General features: G+C 43.0%; 1 protein-coding gene across 4 annotated transcripts; it reads right to left on the bottom strand.

Annotated features, from left to right (window-relative positions):
* Positions 1-1,181: 1,181 nt before the first annotated feature.
* TRAPPC6B (trafficking protein particle complex subunit 6B) lies at positions 1,182-26,236 on the bottom strand. 4 transcript variants are annotated; one of them, XM_004055106.5, is made up of 6 exons: positions 25,417-26,236; positions 12,828-12,895; positions 11,636-11,753; positions 7,564-7,647; positions 5,115-5,208; positions 1,182-3,753 (listed from the first exon to the last, which is right to left on the bottom strand). In XM_004055106.5, the coding sequence occupies exons 1-6, from the start codon at positions 25,495-25,497 to the stop codon at positions 3,722-3,724; spliced, it is 477 nt and encodes a 158-aa protein (XP_004055154.1). In that variant the 5' UTR covers positions 25,498-26,236; the 3' UTR covers positions 1,182-3,721. The 4 variants fall into 4 exon arrangements, with proteins under 4 accessions (XP_004055154.1, XP_018865667.1, XP_018865666.1 ...); XM_019010122.4 differs by having other exon boundaries at positions 25,285-26,235; XM_019010121.4 differs by having other exon boundaries at positions 25,420-25,918.
* Positions 26,237-27,486: the final 1,250 nt, after the last annotated feature.

Raw genomic sequence — 27,486 nt, 5'->3', positions numbered from 1 at the left:
ACTGTAAATGCTACGTAAATCATTGTCATACTGTAGTTTTAAAATGTGTTTTATATTGTCTTTGGTTTTCTTTTTGTTTTTTGGACATGGAGTCTTACTCTGTCACCCAGGCTGGAGTGCAGTGGCATGATCTCCGCTCACTGCAACCTCCACCTCCACGGTTCAAGCGATTCTCCTGCCTCAGCCTCCTGGGTAGCTGGGACTACAGGCATGTGCCACCACACCCAACTAATTTTTGTATTTTTAGTAGAGACAGGGTTTTGCCATGTTGGCCAGGCTCGTCTTGAACTCCTGATCTCGGGTCATCCGCCCACTCTGGCCTCCCAAAGTGTTGGGATTACAGGTGTGAGCCCGGCCTTGTCTTTTTTTTTTTCTTTCAAATATTTCAAACCAAGGTTGGTTGAATTCTTGGTTGAACCGTCAAGATAGAAAGGGCCGAGTGTATATGGCTTGCAAATATTTTCTTCCATCCCTAAGTTGCCTTTTCACTGTCCTTTCTGTGCATCTTTTTAGTTTGATGTAGTGCCACTTGTCTATTTCTGGATTTGTTGCCTGCTTTTGGTGTCTTACCCAAGAGATCATTGCCAAGACCAATGTTACGAAGCTTTTCCCCTATGTTTTCTGCTAGAATTGCATAGTTTCAGATTTTACTTTTAAATCTTCAATCCATTTTAAGTTGATTTCTTTTTTTTTTTTTTTTTTTGGAGACAGAGTCTCACTGTGTCGCCCAGGCTGGAGTGCAGTGGCTCCATCTTGGCTCACTGCAACCTCCGACTCCCGGGTTCAAGCAATTCTCCTGCCTCAGCCTCCCAAGTAGCTGGGACTACAGGCGCCCACCACCACACCCAGCTAATTTTTGTATTTTTTTCAGTAGAGACAGGGTTTCACTGTTTGGCCAGGCTGGTCTTGAACTCCTGACCTCATGATCTGCCCCACCTCGGCCTCCCAAAGTGCTGGGATTACAGGCTTGAGCCACCACACCCGGCCTTAAGTTGATTTCTATGTACCGCATTAAGGCAACAATCCAATTTCATTCTTTTGTATGTGAATGTCCAGTTTTCCCAACACTATTTGTTGAAGAGATTTTACTACATTTCTTTGTTTTGTTTTACAATTTTCCTTTATGATTTCCTACATTTGTGTGTTGGAAAGGCTTTCACCACCACAAAATCACAAAAGTATTATCACATATTCTTTAGTACTTTATTGTTTTACAAGTGAACCTTTAAGTTTCTCCCCACCTACTGCCGCAGAAAAAGGGATATTCAATTGTCTCATACTATTTTTTGAATAACCTAACTCTCCCTTTGTTTCTACTAAGAGAGGTTTCTTTTTGGCTACAAGTAACAATATACATATACCCAAAGCAAATGGAACAATATAAAGAATATCTCACATAACAAAAAGTCCAAAGGTAAAGCAGTTCCCGGATTGGTTAATTCAGAAGCACAATTCAGGTGCTTTCTATCTACATCCCACTATCCTCAGTGTGATAGCTTTCATCTCCATACTTGTCCTTTCATGGCCATCAGAAGGCTGTTGCAGATTAGCTTCAAACATCCATAACACATATCTTCACTGAAAAGCAGAAGAGGGATGCCGGCAAATCCCTATCTTGTATCAATTATTAAGAGCAACAGAAAATTTCTTATTCAAAGCCTTCAGACTTCCTTTGTCTCATTAGCCTAAATTCCATCTAATGATCAAGTAAGCCAATTACCATGATTGGCACAGAATCTAATCAACACTCACCCTCTCTAGGCTAGGGAAGCACCCTATTCTACAGCACAAGGCAGCCATACAGAGTTTTAGACCAAAAAAAAAAAGAAAAAAAAAATGGGGCTTTGTCAGCAAGGAAGGGAGAACGAAATGGCTGATGGGTAGGCATATGAATGTCTAACAAACCAACTTATTTGAACCCACCTTTTTCACACACACAATTCCCACATCTGTTTTATTTTGAAGTTCTCTATTGTATTCTATTTTGATCTACTTCTGTGTCATTAGCTATTCCTGGGTCATTATGACTTTTAATAAACTTTATACACGTATATTTGGTAGGAACTTTCCTAAATTTTTTCAAAATTAAAATTTTTTCCCCAAAACATGTGAGAATTAGGATTGCAGTCATGCATTGCTTAGCAAAGGGGATACATTCTGAGAAATGCATCATCATTAGGAGATTTTAAAATTGTACAATCACAGAATGTACTTACACAAACCTAGATGGTATGATCTACTATACACCTAAGCTATGGCCTATTGCTCCTAGGCTACAAACCTGTACAGCATATTATTGTAGTGAATACTGTAGGACACTGTAACACAATGGTAAGTACTTGCATATCTAAACATAAAGAAGGTACAGTAAAAATACAGTATTGTAATCTAATGGAACCACTGCCATATATGAGGTCTGTCACTGACTGAAACATCATTATAGGGCACACAACTAGAATTTAATAAATCAAGTTAAACAAATTATCTTTGTAATACTGTACCCTTCCATGAAAGGAAAATGGTATGCTTCTAACTTGAGTTTTCTTTAATGTCCTAAAGTACATTTTTATAGTTTTTATTTCGTGTTTTTAATATAATGTTTGGTATAGTCAATCTTCTTAATCTGCCATTTCTATGGCAGAGTACCCACTGAAACATCTTGTTTGGTGTGTCAGTCACCCCCTGCTGCAGAGTTCCCTGTCACACAAATACATGCAAAAGGGTAATAAATAAATGGGAAACAAAGTATAGTTTTAGTAATCAACATGCAAGATTCTAACAAAAGCTGGAGATAACTGCTTATGTCAGATAATTTAAGTAAGAGAAAGTAAGTAGAAGAGGTGGTAAGAAAGATATATCAGATGAGCACTGACCCCAAACCACTAAGATGATATGGTTCAAAGAATGTCAGAATGACTAATTCAATTATCCAACTCTGCTCAGCTGGAAGAGGAAAGAAGGGAATAAAGATGTTAGACCCTTTACCAGGACTTCCATGCATGGGGAGAGAAGTTGAAAGTCAAAACTGTAACAGGAATAAATACAAAAATTCTTTCCAAACATACCTAACATTCTTTGGCCCTAGAGTCACTGAATTCACATTTAAACTAATCTATATTTCATTTTGATTACATTAATGGAGCTCTGAAGGAATGAAACCTATTAAAGAAAAATTAAATTTATAAACAATTTAGGCAGTCATATATGTATTTATATATACACACATACAATGTATATATGAAATCCTTATACAGGTGTAAACATTCTTAATAAATTATAAGCAATAAAATAAAAAAATTTAGTATGTTTGCTTTTTAAAATAAAACAAATTCATACTTTGTCAAAATTTGTTCATTCTTCTCACAAATAATTCTGTTGGTACATAATTTTCTCTCATGCTAATTCAACAAACCCTGAGCTTTGTTTCTCCATCTATGGCTAAATACATATCACTCTAACCAAATAAAAAGGTTTAAAATAAGGGCCCTGCATCTTGGTCTCTGGTTATTTGAAATCAGGTTTTCATTTTGAATAGTTTTGGTTAAGTGTATGTCATGGCAGAATGTCCCTTCATCTCCTTTGATCTGTATTAAATTGATAAAAATACATGCTTACTCCTGTACAAACATCGAACAATGTAATTAAATCATCACTACTTGAAATACTTTTACATGAATAATTTATCTCTTTACACTGTTGAAGCCTTGCATTTCAGTATGTTCTACAGCTTCTGTATCATCACCTGAAATTTGCCTAAAAAAAAAATACAAATAATTCTTTGATTTTAGATACAAAGAAAACAAGTCTAAACATCAATTTTCTGTTCCATATAGGAAATAGTTTCAGTCAAGAAATCTGCTATGTCAAAAACTTTTTCGCATTCTTCATAATATTCAATAAAGTCAATTCTATTTTTTCTTTTTTTTTGAGATGGAGTCTTGCTCTGTTGCCCAGGCTGGAGTGCAGTGGCACGATCTCGGCTCACTGCAACCTCCACCTCCTGGGTTCAAGTGATTCTCCTGCCTCAGCCTCCTGAGTAGCTGGGACTACAGGCGTCCGTCACCACGCCCAGCTAATTTTTGTATTTTTAGTAGAGACAGGGTTTCACCTTATTGGCCAGGCTGGTCTCAAACTCCTGACCTCATGATATGCCCACCTCGGCCTCCCAAAGTGCTGAGCTTACAGGTGTGAGGCACCACGCCCAGCCAGTCAATTCTATTTTTATGGGATGATTATATGGTTTGTTGAGTAAGCACTTTTGTTTCTCTTTATGAATCCTACATTTGGGTACAGTATTTCATGGCTAATGATCATTGTAAATTGAAAGGAAATACAATAAAGCTCAAGTCCATTTTTTCTTGGTTGGTAGCTCTGGTGAAAAGATCTTTAGGGAGACATTTAGTGATAAAAGAATATTTGGTTTTACTTAGCTTGATATAATAGATATATCCTAAACAATTGTTTAAAAACAGCATTTTCGGGCCGGGCACGGTGGCTCATGCCTGTAATCCCAGCACTTTGGGAGGCCGAGGCGGATGGATCACAAGGTCAGGAGATGGAGACCATCCTGGCTAACACGGTGAAACCCATCTCTACTAAAAATACAAAAAATTAGTTGGGCGTAGTGGCAGGCAACTGTAGTCCCAGCTACTCGGGAGGTTGACGCAGGAGAATGGCGTGAACCCGGGAGGTGGAGCTTGCAGTGAGCCGAGATCACGCCACTGCACTCCAGCCTGGGCAACAGAGCGAGACTCCGTATCAAAAAAAAAAAAAAAATAGCATTTTCGATGTTCTAGGGAAATTTGCTATCTTAAAACACTGCAGGAGATATTCAGAAGAATATCTTTAAAAAAGTTACAGTTTGAACAACTTTAGAAAAGTTAAAAATCATCCCTTAAATTGTCTTATAAATTTGGATTTTAGTCCATTATTCAAAAATTACTGAATACGAATATAGTATGCTACATACTACTACACTAAATGTTACATTGATAAAACTAAAATGAAAGTTTCAGCATTTTAAATTTCCTCTCAGTTAAATTAAAAAAAAAAAAAAAAAACAGACCTGAAAACAAATTACTAAAACATTTGTAAGAAAGGTGAATTCAACTTACAAGCAGGCATTGAAGACACTTCAGCTGTTACAATACTTTTTATTCCCAAGTTTGATAAGCCACCTCTGATTAAGCCACATGTAAATGCTAAATACTAAAAGGGAAAAAAAATCATTAAAAATAGTAAGGATTTACTAAAATAGTAAAGCTATTGATAAATACAACATTACATGATTTATCATCAGTAAGTCATCCCTGTTTAAAAAAAGAATTTTGAAGAACTGTTCAAATTACTGAAAAATATTGACAGATTTCCCAGCTCCCTGGAAACTAAAGCACGGACATACGACTTAAGACTTAAGCTCAGCCAATTAAGTACTCCAGTCCAGGACTGTGAATCTAGACTCAGTGACAAAAACAACCCAGAAACTGATCAGAATTAGTTCTGGAGGCAGTAAAGGTAGTTTGTGTCTACAGTCCATGCTGCCTGCAGGATTCTAAGTAGATACATTCTGCGGAGTGACTTGGCTATCTTACTGGCTGCCTTAACCTCCCCTGGTTATTGACTATTTTTTGAGCTATCAATTTTGTTAGCTTACAAGCAGAATTTCTTTCCTCTATTTACAACCAAGAATCTTGACTTGTTCAAGACTTATAGCTTGCCACAACAAAGAATTATCTGGTTGAAAGTATCAACAGTTTGGATGTTGAGAAACCCTGTCATATAGAAACAAAGAAAGGGAATAGGGCTGAGCTACAAAACCAAAAGTCATGACAAGAACTGGATTGAAAAATTAGCAATTCAGGGAATTTTTGATTATCCACATCTATACTGCATGATGTTCAACATACTACATTATCTTGAATAATATAAAATATTATCTTATAAATAATATACATAAATGGGTACTAATAAGTAACTAGATCTGAGTCATGAAATTTTAAGCTGGAAGAGGCCTTAGAGATTGTTCATCCCAAGAGTTCTTAATCTGGGAATTTGTGACCCCTATGAAAATAAAAACCATGTATATGTGCGTATTTATGGGGAAAGGTGTTCCAATTCTCAAAGATGTCCATAACTCAAAATAGTTAGAAATCACTGAATTGGTCCAACTTACTCTTTTCACAGCTGAAGAAACCAAGATCCCAAAAAGTTAAGTGAGAACCAGAAATATTAAACTAAGAAGTTAGTAAAAAAGAGAAAATATGCCAGGCATGGCCTATAATCCCAGCACTTTGGGAGGCTGTAATCCCAGCATTTTGGGTGGCTTTTGTAATCACGTCTGTAATCCCAGCACTTTGGGAGGCTGAGGTGGGTGGATCACGAGGTCAGGAGTTTGAGACTAGCCTCGCCAACATGGTGAAACCCCGTCTCTACTAAAGATACAAAAAATTAGCCAGGCATGGTGGCGCACACCTGTAATCCCAGCTACTCAGGAGGCTGAGGCAGGAGAATCACTTGAACCCAGGAGGCGGAGGTTGCAGTGAGCCGAGATGGCGCCATTGCAGTCCAGCTTGGGTGGCAGGGTGAGACTCCGTCCAAAAAAAAAAAAAAAAGAGAGAAAATATACACATTAACCATAAAAATGTAATTAGAGCCTGGATACCCCCAAAAATATAGGAAATAGGCAATCAGGCCGGATGCAGTGGCTCACACCTGTAATCCCAACACACTGGGAGGCCGAGGTGAAGTGATCACTTGAGCCCAGGAGTTCAAGACGAGCCTGGGCAACATCGTGGGATCCCATCTCTAAAAATTTTTTTTTTTAAATTAGCCAGGCATGGTGGCCCACACCTGTAGTCCTACCTCCTTGGGTGACTGAAGTGGGAGGATCACTTGAGCCCGGGGGGGTCAAGGTCAAGATAGGCCATGATTGCACCACTACACTCCAGCCTAGATGACAGAGCAAGACCTTGTCTTAAAAAAAAAAAAAAAAAGAAGTGATCTACCATACATCTACATTTCACTGTTATTTACTTATAGTGTTTCTTTTTTTTCTTTTTTTTTTTTTTTTTGAGGTGGAGTTTTGCTCTTATACCCCAGGCTGGAGTGCAATGATAGCACGATCTCAGCTCACTGCAACTTCTGCCTCCTGGGTTCAAGTGATTCTCCTGCCTCAGCCTCCCGAATAGCTGGGATTGCAGGCGCTCACCAGAATGTTCAGCTAATTTTCATATTTTTAGTAGAGACAGGGTTTCACCATGCTGACCAAGCTGGTCTTGAACTCTTGACCTCAGGTAATCCACCTGCCTTGGCCTCCCAAAGTGCTGGGATTACAGGTGTGAGCCATAGCGCCCCGCCAGTGTTTCTTTAATTGGTCACTCTATGACTATTTAGCTACAGTTTAGTGTTATTGTAACATGTCTCTCATTTCATAGAAAACTCTTTAAACAAAAAAGAACACCTTAAAACATATTTTTAATTCAATAGTTTGTCATGATTAGCACTGTACTTTTCCCTGTAGTCCTACTATTAACAGAAACCCCCACCTTCTATTCCATTAAATACCTTAGATGCATGTTCTAAATACTGTTTTCCTGCAGACATCTGAGTAAGCAGGCGAAATTTGTTGTCCTGAAGTACATAGATGCCCTGTTCCAAAAATAGAAAAAACATCCAAAGTCAATGTAGCTAGCAGTCCTTAAAATTTTTTTATTCTTATGAAACAATTTAAGTGTTTTTTAAAGTTATTAAAAGTTTCCTTCCCATTGGCCAAGTTTTCTTTTTCTGTTCTTTGAGACAGGGTCTCCTCTGTCGCCCAGGGTAGAATGCAGTGGCACAATTACGCCTCACTGCAGCCTCCAACTCCCAGACTCAATCGATCGTCCCACCGCAGGCTCCCAAGTAGCTGGGACTACAGGCGTGCATCACCATGCCCTGCTAATTTTTATATTTCTTGTACAGATGGGGTTTCGCCATGTTGCCCAGGCTGGTCTCAAACTCCTGGGCTCAAGCAATCTGCCCACCTTGACCTCCTGAAGTGCTGGGATTACAGGCATAAGCCCACGTGCCCAGCCTGGTCAAATTTTGTTTAAATGAAGGAGTTTTGCAATGTTCAAGCTGAAGAGTTGCGAGTTCAGTATTTTCACAACACTAATATATACCGAACGGTTTTATACACTGAAGATAAAAAGACTGTCTGAGACATAGTCCCTATCCTTAAAAACTCATAGTCTAGTACGATGGAATCATTAATACATGTCCACATGAAATAAGCTGTTTGTTTGTTTGTATGGTTATTTATTTAGACATGAGCTCTCACTCTGTTGTCTAGGCTGGAGTGTGGTGGTGCAATCACAGCTCACTGCACCCTCAAACACCTGGGTGTTTAGCAATTCTCTTGCCTCAGCCTCCCGAGTAGCTGGGACCACAGGCACATGCCACCACACCTGGCTAGTTTTATTTATTTTTTGTAGAAAGGGGGTCTCCCTATGTTGCCTAGGCTGGTCTGGAACTCCAGGGCTCAAGTAATCCTCCTGCCTCAGCCTCCCAAAGTGCTGAAATTACATGTATGATCACCACACCCGACCTAATTTTTATTTTTATTTATTTTTTTGAGACAGAGTTTCACTCTTGTTGCCCAGGCTGGAGTGCAATGGCTCGATCTCAGCTCACCGCAACCTCTGCCTCCCGGGTTCAAGTGATTCTCCTGCCTCAGCCTCCCAAGTAGCTGGGATTACAGGCATGCGCCACTACGCCCAGCTAATTTTGTATTTTTAGTAGAGACGGGGTTTCTCCATGTTGGCAGGGCTGGTCTTGAACTCCCAACCTCAGGTGATCCACCCGCCTCGGCCTCCTGAAGTGCTGGGATTATAGGCGTGAGCCACCGCACCCGGATTTATTTGTTTATTTGAGAAAGAGTCTTGCTCTGTCGCCCAGGCTGGAGTGCAGTGGTGTGATCTAGGCTCACTGCAACCTCTGCCTCCCGGGTTCAAGCAATTCTCCTTCCTCAGCCTCCTGAGTGGCTGGGACTATAAGCGTGCGCCACTATGCCTGGCTAATTTTTGTATTTTTAGTAGAGACAGGGTTTCACCACGTTGGCCAGGCTGGTCTCGAACTCCTGACCTCAGGTGATCTGCCCACCTCGGCCTCCCAAAGTGCTGGGATTACAGGGGTGAGCCACCGCACCCAGCTTTATTTTTTTAAGAGACAGAATTTTGCTGTTATCCAGGCAAAAGTGTAGTAGCTCACTGTATCCTTGAACTCCTCTCATGTAGCTGAAACCTCAGGCACATACCAATACGCCTGGTGAAACTTTTTTAAAAGTTTTTTGTAGAAATAGGTTCTAAGTATGTTGCTCAGGCTGGTCTCCAACTCCTGAGCTCAAGCAATCCTTCTGCCTCAGCCTCCCAAAATGCTGCAATTCTAAGCATGAGCCACCATGTCCAGCCAGCTGATATGTATTAGTAAATCATGTCTAGAGAGTAAAAAAATCATAGTCATTTCTTCCTATTAGCATTTCCAGTAATTCCAAGCTAAAGTTGGTACAAAATGAATTCTAGGCCAGGCACAGTGGCTCACACCTGTAATCCCAGCACTCTGGGAGGCCAAGGTGGGAGGATCCATTGAGCCCAAGAGTTTGAGACCAGTCTGGAAAACATAGTGAGACACTGTCTCTAATTAAAAATAAATAAATAAATGAATTATCCTATTGAGAGTACCAGATACATTTCTTTAATTTTTTACTGAATCAAAATTCCAAATCTACTCTTAGTATTTCCTTGAAGTTCATAAAATAAAATCTAATGAAGCTGGGAGTGGTGGTGCATGCCTATAATCCCAGCTATGCAAGAGGCTGAGGCCAAAGAATTACTTGAGTCCAGGAGCTCAAGACTAGTCTGGGCAACAAAGCGAGACTCTGTCTCCCTTTTAAAATTTTAATAAATACACAGTTTTCTATGTAGTCTATTAATTTTGTAGTAAGAAAATCTTTTAAGAGTAGAAAATATGACAGCAGTAATAATCCAGGAGTTATTTAAGAGTAAAATGCTCTATAAATTAGACCTTAGAAATGACTATAAAGAATCTCTTCCTGCCACCCAAGATGCCAAAAGGAAAGGCCAAGGGGAAGGAGGTGGCTCTGGCCCTTGCTGTCATGAAGAAACAGGAGGCCAAGAAAGTGGTGAATCCTGGTTGGGCGTGGTGGCTCACATCTGTACTCCCAGCACATTGGGAGGCCGAGACAAGCGGATCACTTGAGGTCAGGAGTTCGAGACCAACCTGGCCAGCATGGTGAAACCCCACCTCTACTAAAAATACAAAAATTAGCCGGAGTGGTGGCACATGCCTGTAGTCCCAGCTACCTGGGAGCCTGAGGCAGAATGGCTTGAACCCAGGAGGCGGAGGTTGCGGTGAGCCGAGATCGCACCATTGCACTCTAGCCTGGGCAACACAGCAAGACTCCATCTCAAAAAAAAAAAAAAAAGGAAGTGGTGAATCCCCTGTTTGAGAAAAGGCCTAAGAATTCTGACATTGGACAGGACATCCACCCAAAACGGACCTCACTCATTTCACTTTGTGAAATGGCCCCGCTATATCAGGTTGCAGTGGCACAAAGCCATCCTCTGTAAGCAGCTGAAAGTGCCTCCTACAATTAACCAGTTCACCCAGGCCCTGCACCGCCAAATAGCTACTTAGCTGCTTAAGCTGGCCCACAAGTACAGACCAAAGACAAAGCAAGAAAATAAGCAGAGGCTATTGGCCCGGGCTGAAAAGCAAGCTGCAGGCAAAGGGGATGTCCCCACTAAGAGACCACTTGTCCTCCGAGCAGGAGTTAACACCATCTCCACCTTGGAGGAGAACAAGAAGGCTCAGCTGGTGGTGACTGCACACTATGTGGATCCCATCAAGGTGGCTGTCTTCCTGCCTGCCTTGTGTCATAAAATGGGGGTCCCTTACCGCATTATCAAGGGGAAGGCAAGACTGGGACGTCTAATCCACAAGAAGACGCGCACCACTGTCGCCTTTACACAGATTAACTCGGAGGACAATGGAGCTTAGGTTCAGCTGGTGGAAGCTATCAGAACCAATTACGACAGACACAACGAAATCCACTGTCTCTGGGGGGGCAATGTCCTGGGTCTCAAGTCTGTGGCTTGAATTGTCAAGCAGGAAAAGGCAAAGGCTAAAGAACTTGACACCAAACTGGGTTAAACGTACACTGTTGAGTTTTCTGTATATAAAAATAATTAAAATAATCCAAATTATTCTTCTTCAAAAAAAAGAAATGACTCTAAAGACATAAAGGTGATATATTTGTGGTTCTGCATATTATTACCACTAATTAACAGTAACTAAGGAACCAAATACTAAAAGCTATTCTCATCCTGACTTTTGCTACTTTAAAAAACTTAACATAGCATATAATTGGGTGAAAGGAACAGCTATCATTACTGATAACTGTCCCTTTGTCTTTATTCAGTTCACACTATTAGAAGAAAAAAACTAATAACTTATTAATAACATAAACATATTCCAAAGTTAACCAGAAATTATTTTAGGTTTTAAATAAGTCACTAAAATACGATATTTATATCAAGTTAAAGGACTTTAAAATATAGGCCTTAATTAATTTAATTACCTGATGATTTGTCCTTAGATTGTCGATTTGTTTCTTGAATACCGTAGTCCAAAAATCTTTACAAATGAACTTCATGATATCTAACTCATCCTTGAACCTTGCAGTATCTTTTGTAAACCTAAAAAGATCAACTAGAAGTAATACAGTATTTATCCTCCAAAAAAAGCAAGAGGGACTAATTATTAACTAATTTCCAAGTGCCAGAACAGCACTGAACATTTATTGGGTTTTTTAATTTTAATTTTTTTTTGAGACAGGTTCTGGCTCTGTCGCCCAGGTTAGAGTGCAATAGCATAATCTCGGCTCATTGCAACGTCTACCTCCCTCACAGGCTCAAGCTATCCTCCCACCTCAGCCTCCCTAGCAGCTGAGACCACAGGCACATGTCACCATGCCCAGCTAATCTGTATATTTTTGAAGAGACAGGGTCCCACTTTGTTACCCTGGCTGGTCTCAAACTCCTGAGCTCAAGAGATTCTCCCACCTTGGCCTCCCAAAGTGCTGGGATTACAGGCATGAGCCACCACACCTGGCTGAACATTTATTAACACTAATAAAGTCATAAGCACCAGGTAACATGATCCTATCTCAATGAATTCACATTATGTTATATAAATTACGAGGCCTCAAATTAGTCTAACATTATAGCCAAAATTTCAGGTGCAATGCATTCTAGCACATCAAAAAACCACAAAAGAACAAAGAGCTGAGCATTATCATGACATTGTTATATAAAATATACTCCGAGTTTAACTATTCAGGTAGTGAGAAAGAAATACAAAAAAGAACTGATTTATAAGTTCAAAGATAATTACACGCATAAACATAGACTATAGTTATTTCAAACCTATGTACTTAAAAATTCTATGCAGGTTAAAGAACCTAGTAGATCTTAAGTTGAAAATGCAGTAAGATTTTAGATAGTTGCTTCAATAGCTTCAGGAAGAAAGTCTAAAATAGCTTCAGGAAGAAAGTCTAAAATATATAAAATATATATTTTCTTTAAACATTAAAATAAAATTTGAATAAATGAGTTAAATGGCATTGGATCTAAAAAGAAATTTTAATTTTTGAAGAGAATAACATTCAGGAATTAAAATTAAAATATCTCAAGTTTTATGCAATCTTTTGAAATAGATCATCTTTGTTTATAACCTACCTGCAAGAAAATTTTCAAATCCAACCTGCTCACCTTTCTATCAATCCTTGTCCCACTCGAAACCCCATGTTTTCCAGCTTAGTAATACATCGTCCGTTTTCCTATTTTAAAAAACAATAGTTTTAAATACTTTTAGAATGCTAGGATGTTAGTATTCAGAAATTGTTTTACAAGATTGGTTAAAAATATTAATGTAAACATTTATACTTTTTTCCCTGAAACAGTTTAAGAAAAAGTGAATTATAAGGTTGATTTTATTTATTTTACTTTACTTTTACTTACTTTACTTTTTACTTTTCTTTTTGATAAACAAGTTAATTCATAGTTTAGTCAACATATACATAATTAACCTAAAAACTTCAATAGAAGGATACATTTTTAAAATTTATTTTGAGATGGAGTCTCGCTCTGTCATCCAGGCTGCAGTACAGTGGGGCCATCTCGGCTCACTGCAACCTCCATCTACAGGGTTCAAGTGATTCTCCTGCCTCAGGTTCCCAAGTAGCTGGAATTATAAGCACCCACCACTATGCCTGGTTAATTTTTGTATTTTTAGTAGAGAAAATACAAAAATACAAAATGTTGGCCATGCTGGTCTCAAACTCCTGACCTCAAGCAATCCACCTGCCTTGGCCTCCCAAAGTGCGGGGATTACAGGCGTGAGCCACCGCGCCCAGACAGAAAGATACATTTTAAAACCACTTGGAAGGCCATCTCTATAGAAGTGATTTTCCCAGGATAGTAACCAGACGTAACCTAACCCAACACCATCTTAACTGTCAGAGGTTCAATGGGTTAAAGCTTTGTGCTCCTCCCAGACACCAAGTTTTTTAATAGAAACAAACCCCTCAAGACACAGTGGCTCATGCCTGTAATCCCAGCACTTTAGGAGGCCAAGGCAGAAGGATCACTTGAGCTCAATGGCTCAAGACCAGTCTGGGCAACATAGCAAGACCACATCTGTACTAAAAGAAAAAATAAAATAGCTGGGCATGGTAGCATGTGCCATTTTGGAGGCTGATGCGGGTGGATTGCTTGAGTCCAGGAAGTTGAGGCTGCACTGAGCCATGATCATGTCATTGCACTCCAGCCTGGGCAACAGGTTGAGCAAGGGACCCTGTGAAAGAAAGAAAAGAGAAGAGAAGAGAAAGAAAAGAAAAGAAGAGGGGAGGGGAGGGAAGGGAAGGGAGAAAGAGAGAGAGAGAAAGAGACAGAAACAGAGAGAAAAGAGAAAGAAAATAATTTCACTATTGTTTTCTCTTAGAAGAGAAAAATCCAACCTACTTAGGAGACCAACCACAACACAATGAAAAGTTGCACTAACTACTTCAGAATATTAGTAACAGCCGATGTTGGTAGGAATAACTGGTATTTATTCTAGAGTTCTTATAAATAAAATCAAACAGTTAGCATTTGCATTATTATCTAGAGGGTTAGTTAACACGTAGTAGAATGAGGACTTATGCAAGGTGTAATACACATAACATTTTACTACTATGAAAACAAATGCAGTCCAGTTAGGAGAAAACCAAGTGGATTCTAAGTTATACACACCTTAATGACAAGACTCCCCACCATTTGTGAATGTAAAATAATTAATTTTTGAATGTTGACATTACAATATTTAAAATAGCTATTATAAATGCACATAATGTATTCCATGCTAGGTTTTTGTTTGTTTGTTTGTTTAAGGAAACTGTTAAGTTATACTGTGGTTAAGGCTTGTATCTTCACCCTTGAAAAGGCCCACATTCTATCACGGTAATATATGGTCAGACTTAGCTCCAAATGTTAAACACTTGGATCAAGTCATAACCAGTTATATTGCAAAAGGAACCTATACACATTTATTTATCAACTCTAGTTCCTTAATAGCTACCTAACAAGTCATTAACATACAGAAACATGCGTCATGAGAACCAAAAAATGTCACCCATCCCTTCTGCGTATTAGCAACTTGTCACTCCTGAGCAACAGTGCTTACGTCACTGAGGTCTATGAACAGTCACTTTTCACATTCATCCCAAAAGACGGAATGACTTAAGCACAAATGCAACATAATCTGCCTTCACTTAAGCTCGCTCTCTCTGTATCTGGCGAGCCAACTGGATGTCTTTGGGCATGAGAGCCAACTCTCTTACTGTAGATGGCACACAAATTAGCATCTTCAAACCAACCCACCAGGTACACTTCACTAGCCTCCTGCAGCACCCCAATGACTGTGCTCTGAAACCTCAAGTTGGTTTTGAAATCCTGGGTGATCTCTCTCACCAACCTCTAGAAAGGCAGCTTCCAGATGAGAAGCTAGGTCAATTTCTGGTAACGAGAATCTCTAGAAGTGCCACAGTCCCAGGCCCGTAGCGATGAGGTTTCTTCACCAGACCGGTAGAGGGGACACTTTTTTTCTGGCAGCGTTAATAACCTGCTGTTAGGAGGAAGGGCTCCCACCAGTGGATTTACAAGCACTTGTCTCGGCTTGGGCCATTTGCTTCTACCTAACATCAAAGTTTTAGGTCACTTCTTCAATCGCCACATTGCTTCTGCTGCCCAAGGAAAAACCGCAGTATCCAAGCAAAGAATAGACGTTCTTCCAACAAAGGACCAAACTGCTATTTACTTATTTATTTGACAAGTCTTGCTCTGTCGCCCAGGCTGCAGTGCACTGGCGAGATCATGGTTCATTGAAGCTTTAAATTCCTGGGCTCAAGCAATCCTCCCACCTCAGTCTCCCAAGTAGCTAGGACTACAGGCACATCACCATGCCCGGCTATTTTTTTTTTTTTTAAGAGATGGGATCTCACTCTGTTACCCAGGCTGGTCTTAAAGTCCTGACCTCAAGATACCCTCCTGGCTTGGCCTCCCAAAGCTGTGGGACTACAGGTGTGAGCCACTGCACCTGGCACAAGGCAATAGGATAAACAGGGAACTACTGCTTATAATTGATTTTCAGAAATCAAATCCTCTTCCTAATTACTCCTCATCTCCCTTTTATCCCCATTTCAATCATTCTTCTCTCCTAGGTTATAAAACCTGGTATCACCTTCGATGTTTTTCCCTGAGTCATCTGCTGTCTGCTCTAAGTTCTATTGTTCCTTGCTTCAAAATGTCTCAGAATCATCCAGGCTTCCCAGTTCTCAGTGTCTTAGCTGATTATCACACTTTGCCTTAAATCATGAGATTGCTTTGCTCTTTCTTTGACAATCTCATTCAATCTTAAGGCTTGAAATACTACCTCTATGCTGAACACATCCAAATCCTATGGATGACTGATGGACTGTCCTCTACAATCCAGACCCCATACCTCTCTGGCTTCAACCTTCTGCAGACGCACTCTGCCCCGTCCCTTAAACATGCCAGGCACATTCCAGGGGCTTTTGCATCAACTCTTCCTCCAGATATTCACACAACCAACTCCCTCACTTCCTTTGAGTCTACTCTCATGTCACCATCTTAGGCCCATTTTAACCATCTTCTTTAAAAGGGCAACATCATACCCCTTTGGCAACTCTCTATCCTAGTGACTTTAAAAATGGGTTGGCTGGGTGTGGTGGCTCACACCTGTAATCCCAGCATTTGGAAGGCTGAGGCTGGCGGATCACGAAGTCAGGAGATCGAGATCATCTCGACTAAAAATACAAAAAATTAGCCGGGCATGGTGGCACATACCTGTAGTCCCAGCTACTCAAGAGGCTGAGGCAGGAGAATCGCTTGAACCCAGGAGGCAGAGATTGCAGCGAGCCGAGATCATGCCACTGCACTCCAGTCTGGGTGACAGGGCGAGACTCCATCACCAAAAAAAAAAAAAAAAAAAAAGACCAGCAACATCAGCATCACATGGGAACTTGCAAATTCTCTAGTCCCACTCCCAATTTACTTAATCAGAAACTCTGGGTATGGGGCTGCTAATCAGCTTTAACAAGCCTTCTAAAAATTGATTTTCATACTCAGTCCCACTTCCTTGCTTAATCTGTCTCCACAGAATTTTTCACCATTTAATATACTATACATTTTACTATTCTATATTGCCCATGTGCCCCTTGTTCCCCTCTCTGCTAAAATAAAGCTCCAAAAAGGCAGGGATTTTTGTATATTCTGAAGGCTGTTTGTCTCCCACTAAGGAAATCATAGGGCTTATTATTTGCTAAACTTTCTTCTAAGGAACCATGCACTCTGCTTATGGTGCTGTGACTACTAAATCTGTGTTTCTAGTACAGACTTTATTGTGCATAGACATCTAGTGGTCCCACAGGACCCTCGAAGTATGCATATTCAACATGATATTCATTTTATTAATGTCTTCAGCCTGCTCTGCCTCCAAAATTTCCTAACTTCATTAATGGCACCACCATTCACCTAGTTACTCCAACCAGAAAACTTCCATTTTCTTCACCCCTGTGCTCCCAACCCCCCATACACTGTAGTCCGGTGGAGCCTATCTCTTACAAGCTTTTCAAAATTCATCGTCTCTCTCTACCCTTACTTCTTAAGTAAAGCCTTATCATTTCTCTCCTGGTTTTTAGCTATAGCTTTCCAACTGGTCTTGTCTCATTTTTTCCTACTTTGTGTCATCTTCTATATTTCTGGTAGTGTAACTTCTACTAAAGTAAATTTCTAAAAAAAATCATGTTATTCTCGGCCGGGCATGATGGCTCACGCCTCCTAGCATTTTGGGAGGCCGAGGCAGGCGGATTACCTGAGGTCAGGAGTTCGAGACCAGCTTGACCGACATGGAAAAACCCCATCTCTACTAAAAACATAAAACATTAGCTGGGCATGGTGGCGCATGCCTGTAATCCCAGTTACTCGGGAGGCTGAAGCAGGAGAATTGCTTGAACCCAGGAGGCGGAGGTTGCAGTAAGCCAAGGTCACCCCATTGCATTCCAGCCTGGGCAATAACAGTGAAACTCTGTCTAAAAAAAAAATCATGTTATTCTCTACTGGAATTTCAGCACCCACTCCCCTTTCTTCAAAATAAAGTCCAGGCCTGATGTAGTGACTCATGCCTGTAAATCCCAGTACATTGGGAGGCCAAGGATTGCTTGAGCTTAGGAGTTCGAGGGCAGCCTGGGCAAAATAGTGAAACCTCATCTCTAAAAAAATTACAAAAATTAGGTGAACATGGTGGCATGCACCTATAGTCCCAGCTACTTGGGAGGCTGAGGTAGGAGGATGGCTTGAGTGCAGGAGGCAGAGGTTGCAGTGGGCCAATATCCAGCCACTGCACTCTAGACCGGGCAACAGAGTGAGATCCTGTCTCAAAACAAACCAACAAACAAACAAAAAATAAAGTCCAAACTCCTTAGCATGGCATCATGGTATGTCCTTTCCTTAAAGACTCCTGGCTAGTTAACCAAATTCACAAACCTCCTTCCCTTTTACCACTCTGAAATTTCTGCAGCAACTCCAGAGTGCCATGTTCTCTTCTGTCTCCCTGCCTTTGTATGTGCTCTTCCCTAGACTTCACATTCTTTTTTTTTTTTTTTTTTGAGACGGAGTCTCGCTCAGTTGCCCAGGCTGGAGTGTAGTGGCATGATCTCGGCTCACTGCAAGCTCTGCCTCCCAGGTTCACGCCATTCTCCTGCCTCAGCCTCCTGAGTAGCTGGGACTACAGGCGACCGCCACCACGCCCGGCTAATTTTTTGTATTTTTAGTAGAGATGGGGTTTCACCGTGTTAGCCAGGACGGTCTCGATCTCCTGACCTTGTGATCCGCCCGCCTCGGCCTCCCAAAGTGCTGGGTTACAAGCATGAGCCACCGCGCCCGGCATTCACATTCTTTAAATTCTGCTCAAGTATTACATTCTCCCAGATGCCTTCCCTGAAACTTCCTTAGGCCCTATGCTGTCGTAAAATTCTGTACATACATCTATTACTGTACGTATCACTATCTTCAGTTTTTCTGCTATTCCCCACACTTCTTCTCAAACATGCTTAGGATGAGGCCAGGCGCAGTGCTCATGCCTATAATCCCAGCACTGTAGGAGGCTGAGGCAGGAGGGTCACTTGAGACTAGGAGTCTGAGACCAGCCTTAGCAACACAGCAAGACTCTGTTTCTACAAAAAAAATTTTTTTAATTAGCTGGACATGGTAGCATGCCCATAGCCCTAGCTATTCGAGAGGCTGATGTGGGAGGATCACTTAAGCCCAGGAGGTCAAGGCTGCAGTGAGCCAAAGTCCCAACACTGCATTTCAGCCTGCATGACAGAGCAAGACATTGTCTCTCTCTCCCTCTCTCTTTTTTTTTTTGAGACTGAGTCTTGCTCTGTCGCCCAGGTTGGAGTGCAGTGACACAATCTCGGCTCAATGCAACCTCCGCTTCCTGGGTTCAAGTGATTCTTCTGCCTCAGCCTCCCGAGTAGCTGGGACTACAGGTGTGCACCACCACACCCAGCTATTTTTTGTATTTTTAGTAGAGACGGAGTTTCACCATGTTGGCCAGGCTGGCCTGGAACTCCTGTCCTTGTGATCTGCCTGCCTTGGCCTCCCAAAGTGCTAGGATTACAGGCCTGAGCCACCGTGTCTGGCCTCTTTTTTTTTTTTTTTTTTAAATAGAGACACTGTTTCACTATGTTGCCCAGGTTGGTCTCCAACTCCTGGGCTCAAGTAATTCTCCCACCTCAGCCTCCCAAAGTGCTGGGATTTACAGGTGTGAGCCACCACACTAACCCAGAGACTTGTCTCTTAAAAAAAAAAAAAAAAACAAGTTCAGCTAGAATAAGTGTCTGTAAATCATGATGCTCTTTTTGGAATAATCTGCTCTCTGTAGAATTACCTAGGAACATATTTATTAGCAGGAACTATTGAAACCACCTTTGCAAAGATTGTAACAGTAAGAAAATCATGACTGTAAAAGAGATCTCACCTAATCAACTCCATCTTGCCTTTAACCTCCAAACTGCCCTTGGTCATTCCTTGATGCAGCCCAAGCTAACTTTGGGAGAAATTTAGTTTACAGTGTAAGCTTAAAGCAAGAATGACAATAGCCCTTCCCGAAACTAAATCACCTTTGCAAAACTAATGAAAGACTATAAGGTTAGGATTATGAGAGGGGTCTGAATTCTGCTAAAATGTAGGTAGTTAAATGATAACCAGACATTATTCTGGAAGTCACAGATTTGTAACTTCCCCAATTACTCCTGTAAATAATATCACTATTGTAGAACCTAAAAAAGGCCTTTTGAGATGTCTTTTCAGACTTTTGCATTTCGGATGACTCCAACTGGTCCTCTGGCCCCCACCTCTGTAACTGCATCCCCAACCAACCAGGAGCACCCATTCCCCAGCCCCCAGCCTACCAAACTATCCTTGATAAACCCTAGACTCTGCATGTTTGGGGAGGCTGATTTGAGCAATAATAAAACTCTGCTCTCCCATTTAGCAGCTCTACATAAACTCCTTATTGCAATTCTCCTGTCTTGATAGATCAGCTCTACCTGGGCAGTGGGGAAGAACCCCCCACTGGGCAGTTACAATATGCTTATATGGCTCTCCCTCTCCCTCTCCCTCGTCTCCCCTTTCCACGGTCTCCCTCTGATGCCGAACCAAAGCTGGACTGTGCTGCTGCCATCTCGGCTCACTGCAACCTCCCTGCCTGATTCTCCTGCCTCAGCCTGCCCAGTGCCTGCGATTGCAGGTGCGCGCCGCCACGCCTGACTGGTTTTCATACTTTTTTGGTGGAGACGGGGTTTCGCTGTGTTGGCTGGGCTGGTCTCCAGCTCCTAACCACGAGTGATCCGCCAGCCTCGGCCTCCCGAGGTGCCGGGATTGCAGACGGAGTCTTGTTAACTCAGTGCTCAATGGTGCCCAGGCTGGAGTGCAGTGGTGTGATCTCGGCTCGCTACAACCTCCACCTCCCAGCCGCCTGCCTTGGCCCCCCAAAGTGCCAAGATTGCAGCCTCTGCCCGGCCGCCACCCCGTCTGGGAAGTGAGGAGCGTCTCTGCCTGGCCGCCCATCGTCTGGGACGTGAGGAGCCCCTCGGTCTGGCTGCCCAGTCTGGAAAGTGAGGAGCGTCTCTGCCCGGCTGCCATCCCACCTAGGAAGTGAGGAGCGCCTCTTCCCGGCCGCCATCCCATCTAGGAAGTGAGGAGCGTCTCTGCCCGGCCGCCCGTCGTCTGAGATGTGGGGAGCGCCTCTGCCCCGCTGCCCCGTCTGGGATGTGAGGAGCGCCTCGCCCCGGCCGCGACCCCGTCTGGGAGGTGAGGAGCATCTCTGCCTGGCCACCCCGTCTGAGAAGTGAGGAGACCCTCCACCTGGCAACCGCCCCATCTGAGAAGTGAGGAGCCCCTCCGCCCGGCAGCCGCCCCGTCTGAGAAGTGAGGAGCCCCTCCGCCCGGCTGCCACCCCATCTGGGAAGTGAGGAGCGTCTCTGCCCAGCAGCCACCCCATCCGGGAGGGAGGTGGGGGTCAGCCCCCGCCAGGCCAGCCGCCCCGTCCGGGAGGTGAGGGGTGCCTCTGCCCGGCCGCCCCTACTGGGAAGTGAGGAGCCCCTCTGCCTGGCCAGCCGCCCCGTCCAGGAGGGAGGTGGGGGAGTCAGCCCCCCACCCGGCCAGCCGCCCCGTCCGGGAGGGAGGTGGGGGGGTCAGCCCCCCACCCGGCCAGCCGCCCCGTCCGGGAGGGAGGTGGGGGGGTCAGCCAGCCGCCCAGCGAGCCGCCCCGTCCGGGAGGGAGGTGGGGGGGTCAGCCCCCTGCCCGGCCAGCCGCCCCATCCGGGAGGTGAGGGGCGCCTCTGCCCGGCCGCCCCTACTGGGAAGTGAGGAGCCCCCCCGCCCGGCCAGCCGCCCCGTCCGGGAGGGAGGTGGGGGGGGTCAGCCCCCCGCCCGGCCAGCCACCCCGTCCGGGAGGTGAGGGGTGCCTCTGCCCGGCCGCCCCTACTGGGAAGTGAGGAGCCCCTCTGCCCGGCCAGCCGCCCCGTCCGGGAGGGAGGTGGGGGGGTCAGCCCCCCGCCCGGCCAGCCGCCCCGTCCAGGAGGGAGGTGGGGGGGTAAGCCCCCCACCCGGCCAGCCGCCCCGTCCGGGAGGGAGGTGGGGGTGTCAGCCCCCCACCTGGCCAGCCGCCCCGTCCGGGAGGTGAGGGGCGCCTCTGCCCAGCCGCCCCTGCTGGGAAGTGAGGAGCCCCTCTGCCCGGCCACCACCCTGTCTGGGAGGTGTACCCAACAGCTCATTGAGAACGGGCCATGATGACAATGGCGGTTTTGTGGAATAGAAAGGGGGGAAAGGTGGGGAAAAGATTGAGAAATCGGATGGTTGCTGCGTCTGTGTAGGGGGAGGTAGACATGGGAGACTTTTCATTTTGTTCTGTACTAAGAAAAATTCTTCTGCCTTGGGATCCTGTTGATCTATGACCTTACCCCCAACTCTGTGCTCTCTGAAACATGTGCTGTGTCCACTCAGGATTAAATGGATTAAGGGCGGTGCAAGATGTGCTTTGTTAAACAGATGCTTGAAAGCAGCATGCTCATTAAGAGTCATCACCACTCCCTAATCTCAAGTACCCAGGGACACAAACACTCTGCCTAGGAAAACCAGAGACCTTTGTACACTTGTTTATCTGCTGACCTTCCTTCCACTATTGTCCTATGACCCTGCCAAATCCCCCTCTGCGAGAAACACCCAAGAATGATCAATAAAAAATAAAATAAAAATAAAAAAATTAAAAAAAAACAATATGCTTATATGCAGACACACTCAAATCCTATGATCACATGAGCTTTTGAATTAAGCCCTACTACTTAATTTTGCTACTTGTTCATGCACTTTTGAGTAGGCACCAAATTTTTAAGAAAAATTCAACTTGAGAACATTTTATCCATTAGCCTTTCAAAATCCATTCACCATAAATTGAGAAATGCCCAATTAGTCCATTTTAAGAGAATTCCTCTTTAAGCATAGTTTGAAAAACCTTGATTTGGAGGGTTAGAACACTGTTTCTTTCTTTTATCTCACCTCAAGTCTTATGGAAGTTTATTTTGCTATACTGAAAATTTATAAAACTTTATTTCATTTAAAACAACTTTCCATAACAAAAACAAAAAAAAGACACATAATCCTGTCAGCAAGAAATGGATTTTATAGGTCTTTTCAGACATAAACAACATAGTTTTTACAGATCTTTTTATGTCTGAAAAAAATCTCTAAACATCACCTCTGGATGACAGGATTATGTATCTTTTACATTTTTCATGATGAAAAATTTCAAGCACACTCAAAGTATGGACACTAATGTGAACCCTTATATACCCATATTTCAGTATGGGTTCTGATTGTGAAGACTACCACATAACTGTTATTTATATAATTTTTGCTTATTATGTACTTTCAATTTTCCCCCCATCATAAATACATCGCAGTAGAAAAAGAAAGTTATTTTTAGCTTAAATGATTCAAAACTATGAACTTCCTTTCTCTTGTGTGATTAGTCCATCTCTTAAAATTATCAGGCCTGAGTAGAACAGCTCTGTTCATTTTATTTAGGATTAACCCACTGGAAAAAAAAAAAGATATTTTAAAAAGAAGAAAAAATATTATTCTAGACAAGAGTCAGAAAAGGGCCAGGCGCAGTGGCTTACGCTTGTAATCCCAGCACTTTGGGAGGCCAAGGCGGGCAGATCACCTGAGGTCAGAAGTTCAAGAACAGCCTGGTCAACAGGGTGAAACTCCGTCTCTACTAAAAATACAAAAAAATTAGTCAGGCATGGTGGCCGGCACCTGTAATTCCAGATACTCAGGAGGCTGAAGCAGGAGAATCGCTTGAACCCAAGAGGCAGAGGCTGCAGTGAGCTGAGATCACACCACTGCACTCCAGCCTGGGAGACAAGAGCAAAACTCCATCTAAAAAAAAAAAAAAAGAGAGAGAAGAGGAAAGGTAAGAAGGGAGGGGAGAATGAAGAGAACTGAATAAGCAAGTGGTTTGGGGGGATCGGGGGTTATGACAAAAAAGTAAAAGGGGTGTGTTAACTGTTCTAGAGGGAAAAGGAAGGCTAGCTTTGCACAAACAGTAAACCTTGATGTCAATAATAAAGTCAGAAGTTTGTGACTTGAAAAAAATCTCTATTATAGATGGGTCATTTGAATAAGAATAGAATTTGCTTCATTTCCAATAACCTTCCAAATGTATCCTGCCTATCCTTCTTGTGCAAACTGGCAGTACCTTTTTTTGGATGTCATACAGGCACCTCAAAAGTTCAACCTGCCCTGAAATAACTCATTATCTTACCTCCTTATTTTTTTCTTCTCCTTTATTCCCTTTTCTGATTAATAGTACCACCATCCAACCCGGCTGCTCAAGCTGAAAACCTGACGATAATTTTCAACTCCCACTCCCATCCTTAAACAAGGCCTACAGAATTCCACTTTCTAACTTTCAAATCTGTTATCTCCTTTTCTCACTATCCCTGTCTTAATTCAGATCGTCATCTCCTCCTGCAGTGACTCCCGTAATAAAGGATTTTCCCCCTACAAGGATCTTCCCTCTCTAGCCCAAACACTGGATTACTTTTCTAAAATGCAAATGGTCCACATCATTCCCTTCCTTAAAAATATTCCCTTGAAAAGATCTGAATTCTTTAATTACACAAAGCTTTCTAACTTCACCTCTCAATTCTTCTCACTCTCTATTCAGTCTAGTCCAAAGAAATGCTTAAGTATATTTAAATCCACCACTCTTTCATACCTCTACCTCTTTATCTTTGCCTAGGATACATTTCCTATCCCCACTCTCCACTCATTTTTTATCAATAGCATTAAAGAAAGGGCTCCTGACTTGAGCATGACTTTGGAGTATTTCTAAAATCCGTTACAACTCCATGATTCTACCAGCCAATACTCAGTGTTAACTATTAATTAAATCACTATTCCCTAAATACTGTGAGGCAGGAGTATTATTTTATTTAATTTATCTAGCAGTGTCAGCAGTGACAGGCCCACAATGATTGAATAAGGACTCCCACATATTAGAAGTAACCGCTACATACTATCACATTTCGGATTAAATTAGATTAAAAAAATAATCTCTACAAGGATGGGGCCATTGTTTCATTCACTACTACATCCCTGGCACCTAGAAATCGCTCTGACATAAGTGCACTAAATAAATACTTTCTGAAATAATTAATTTAAATTATGTTCCCTAATTATCCTAACGCCTGCAAACTTTCCCTTGCAAACTCAACCTTCATTAGGCTTCAGTTCTCAAGTTGTGTGGAGTTGTACTGAGCATTAGGAATGAGGAAGGAGGGACAGGCTTCTCAGGTTGGCACAGGTCTGTCCAGTGCATGGCTCAAGTGCTGTAAGTGCCAGCAAAACTAAGTAGGCTCTGCAGTTAACCCTCTCGTAAATAATGGCAGGGACAACACTAAAAGTACCAAAATCTGTAGCGTGCAAGACAAACGTACGGGAATAGACAAAAAGGAATCAAATAGAAGATACGAAAGAGAAAACGATGAAAGATGACGGTTCAAAGGAGACAACTGACAGGTTCTAGGGTTTAGGATACCTGGAGGTGGACCATTTTGTGTACACCTCGGGAGGCGTCGGGTGGCGATGGGACAGGGGTTGAAGGAAAGCACTGAGGGGAAACAAGGTGTGTCACCGCAAAAGGACCTCAAGGGCGTGTGGCAGCACTCACCACCTCCCCCTGCTCCGCGGACTTGTACACTCCAGACACCATCTCGTTATGGAGAAGCAAAAACAACGCCTCATCCGCCATTTCCTGCTAATTCTTCCAAGCTTCGAGTTTTGGCTCCCGTTTGAGCTGGTCTGGGGGTTCCAGCTCGCGCCTCAGCGACTTGGCCGGCGCCGCGGCTCCGTCAGGCCGCCATTCTGTCCCTGTGGCTAAGAGACCGAGGTATTCACACGACTTCCCAAAGGCTGGTACTGAAATGAGTCTGGTACTGGAGAGAGCCCACACTTCGGGGCTACCAAATCCTAGGGCCGAACGAAAGTCTGACGGGAGCTCTAACCAAAGCCAACCAGCTGAGATGCTATCCGGCCGCTGGGCGGGGGCGAAAAAAACAACTTCCGGTCCCCTCTACCCCGGCATTCGGCCAGCTCTATGATCACTGAGTTCCTCTCTCCCAAGCCCGGAGAGGCCAGCGCCCAGATATGAGGAAGGTTCCCCTCCCACCACGATGTCGGGGGCAGAGCAAGATAAAATAAGACCTAAAGCTCCCGCCTGGCCCGGGCGCGGTGACTCACGCCTGTAATCCCAGCACTTTAGGTGGCGGAGGCGGGTGGATCACACGAGGTCGGAAGTTCGGACCAGCCAGAGAAACCCCGTCTCTACTATAAGTACAAAATTAGCGGGGCCTGGTGGTGCATGCCTGTAATCCCAGCTACTCGGGAGTCTGAGGCAGGAGAATCGCTTGAACTCGGGAGGCGGAGGTTGCGGTGAGCTGAGATCGCGCCACTGCCCTCCAGCCTGGGCAACAAGAGTGAAACTCCGTCTCAAAAAAAAAAAAAAAAAAAAAAAAAAGAGCTCCCGCGGCCACCTCCTTGTTAATTAGCAATAGAAGTTAAAAAATTTCTTTTGGCTTCATCAAAAGCATCCACTTCCTGCCATATGTTCTTCAAATATGAAAAGTTGTAGAAAGAGTTTAAAATATACGTTTTCACAGTGCAAATTTTTTAAATATTGAAAAGTTATCCCAATTCCTATTGAATTAAGCCCGGGTATACAAAAAGAATTAGAGCCATTTTGACCACCGGGAATTTTCCTGTTAGTGGGGTGCAAGGGACAAGGGAAGTGGAGCAAACGAAAAACAAGATACACTTGAACCGGAAAATACAGACTAATCAGAGGATTAGGTGAAAAGTGCTATAGAATTCAGAAAAGCGATGTCACTGCAGGATGGAGTTGCTAATAATCTACAGCAGTGTGAGACAACTGTAGGAATTGTCCCATCGCATGTGAAAATAAATACACATGCTACATCATAGTATGTACATCTTAAATTTGGCAAATTCAACCTTAAGCATGTTGCTTAGCCTGTGATTAGTTCTTCCATTGCTAATTCACAAAACAAAAATTTTCCCCAATTGTCCCTGTTGTTTTCCCCCAAATTAACATACCGCAAGGTGGCTCATGCCTGTAAAATCCAGCACTTTGGGAGGCCGAGGCACGGGGGTGGGGGGGATCATGAGGTCATGAGTTTTGATAGCAGCCTGGCCAACATGGTGAAAACCCGTCTCTACTAAAAATACAAAAATTAGCCGGGCGTGGTGACAGGTGCCTGTAATCCCAGCTACTCGGGGGGCTGAGGCAGGAGAATCACTTGAACCTGGGAGGCAGAGGTTGCAGCGAGCAGAAATTGTGCCACTGCACTCCAGCCTGGGCGACAGAGCAAGACTTCGTCTCAAAAAACGAAACACACACACACACACACACACACACACACACACACACACACACACACAAACTCTTCATGCCCTTTCACAGGAATTTAAGATCATGTTCCAAAATTTTAATTGTGGTAGGTTTTTTTTTTAAACATGTCCCTTCTAATGTTTGAATCAGTTTATTCCATTCATCACATAAATCCAGCATAAAAGCTCCACTTAAGCCTTTGAAAACACCAAATTGTGTAATTTTGAAGAGTATTTTGCCATGGTAATCTTAATTTTTCCAGCACTAAATTTTCCCTTATGCGAAATCTGGTCCTTTATGTCTAGATGACATTCTTGCCCTCATCACTACCAT

Source organism: Gorilla gorilla, chromosome 15, assembly GCF_029281585.2.
Source record: "Gorilla gorilla gorilla isolate KB3781 chromosome 15, NHGRI_mGorGor1-v2.1_pri, whole genome shotgun sequence".
NCBI lineage: Eukaryota > Metazoa > Chordata > Mammalia > Primates > Hominidae > Gorilla > Gorilla gorilla.
This window is presented reverse-complemented; position numbering and strand designations above follow the sequence as displayed.

Excerpts from the sequence above, each read along its gene's own strand:
- TRAPPC6B (XM_004055106.5), bottom strand. The coding sequence starts at position 25,497 with ATGGCGGATGAGGCGTTGTTTTTGCTTCTCCATAACGAGATGGTGTCT. Across the intron at positions 11,754-12,827 it reads GGACAAGGATTGATAGAAAG|GTTTACAAAAGATACTGCAA; the intron begins GTGAGCAGGTTG and ends TGATCTTTTTAG. Across the intron at positions 7,648-11,635 it reads ATCTAAGGACAAATCATCAG|GGCATCTATGTACTTCAGGA; the intron begins GTAATTAAATTA and ends TTTTTGGAACAG.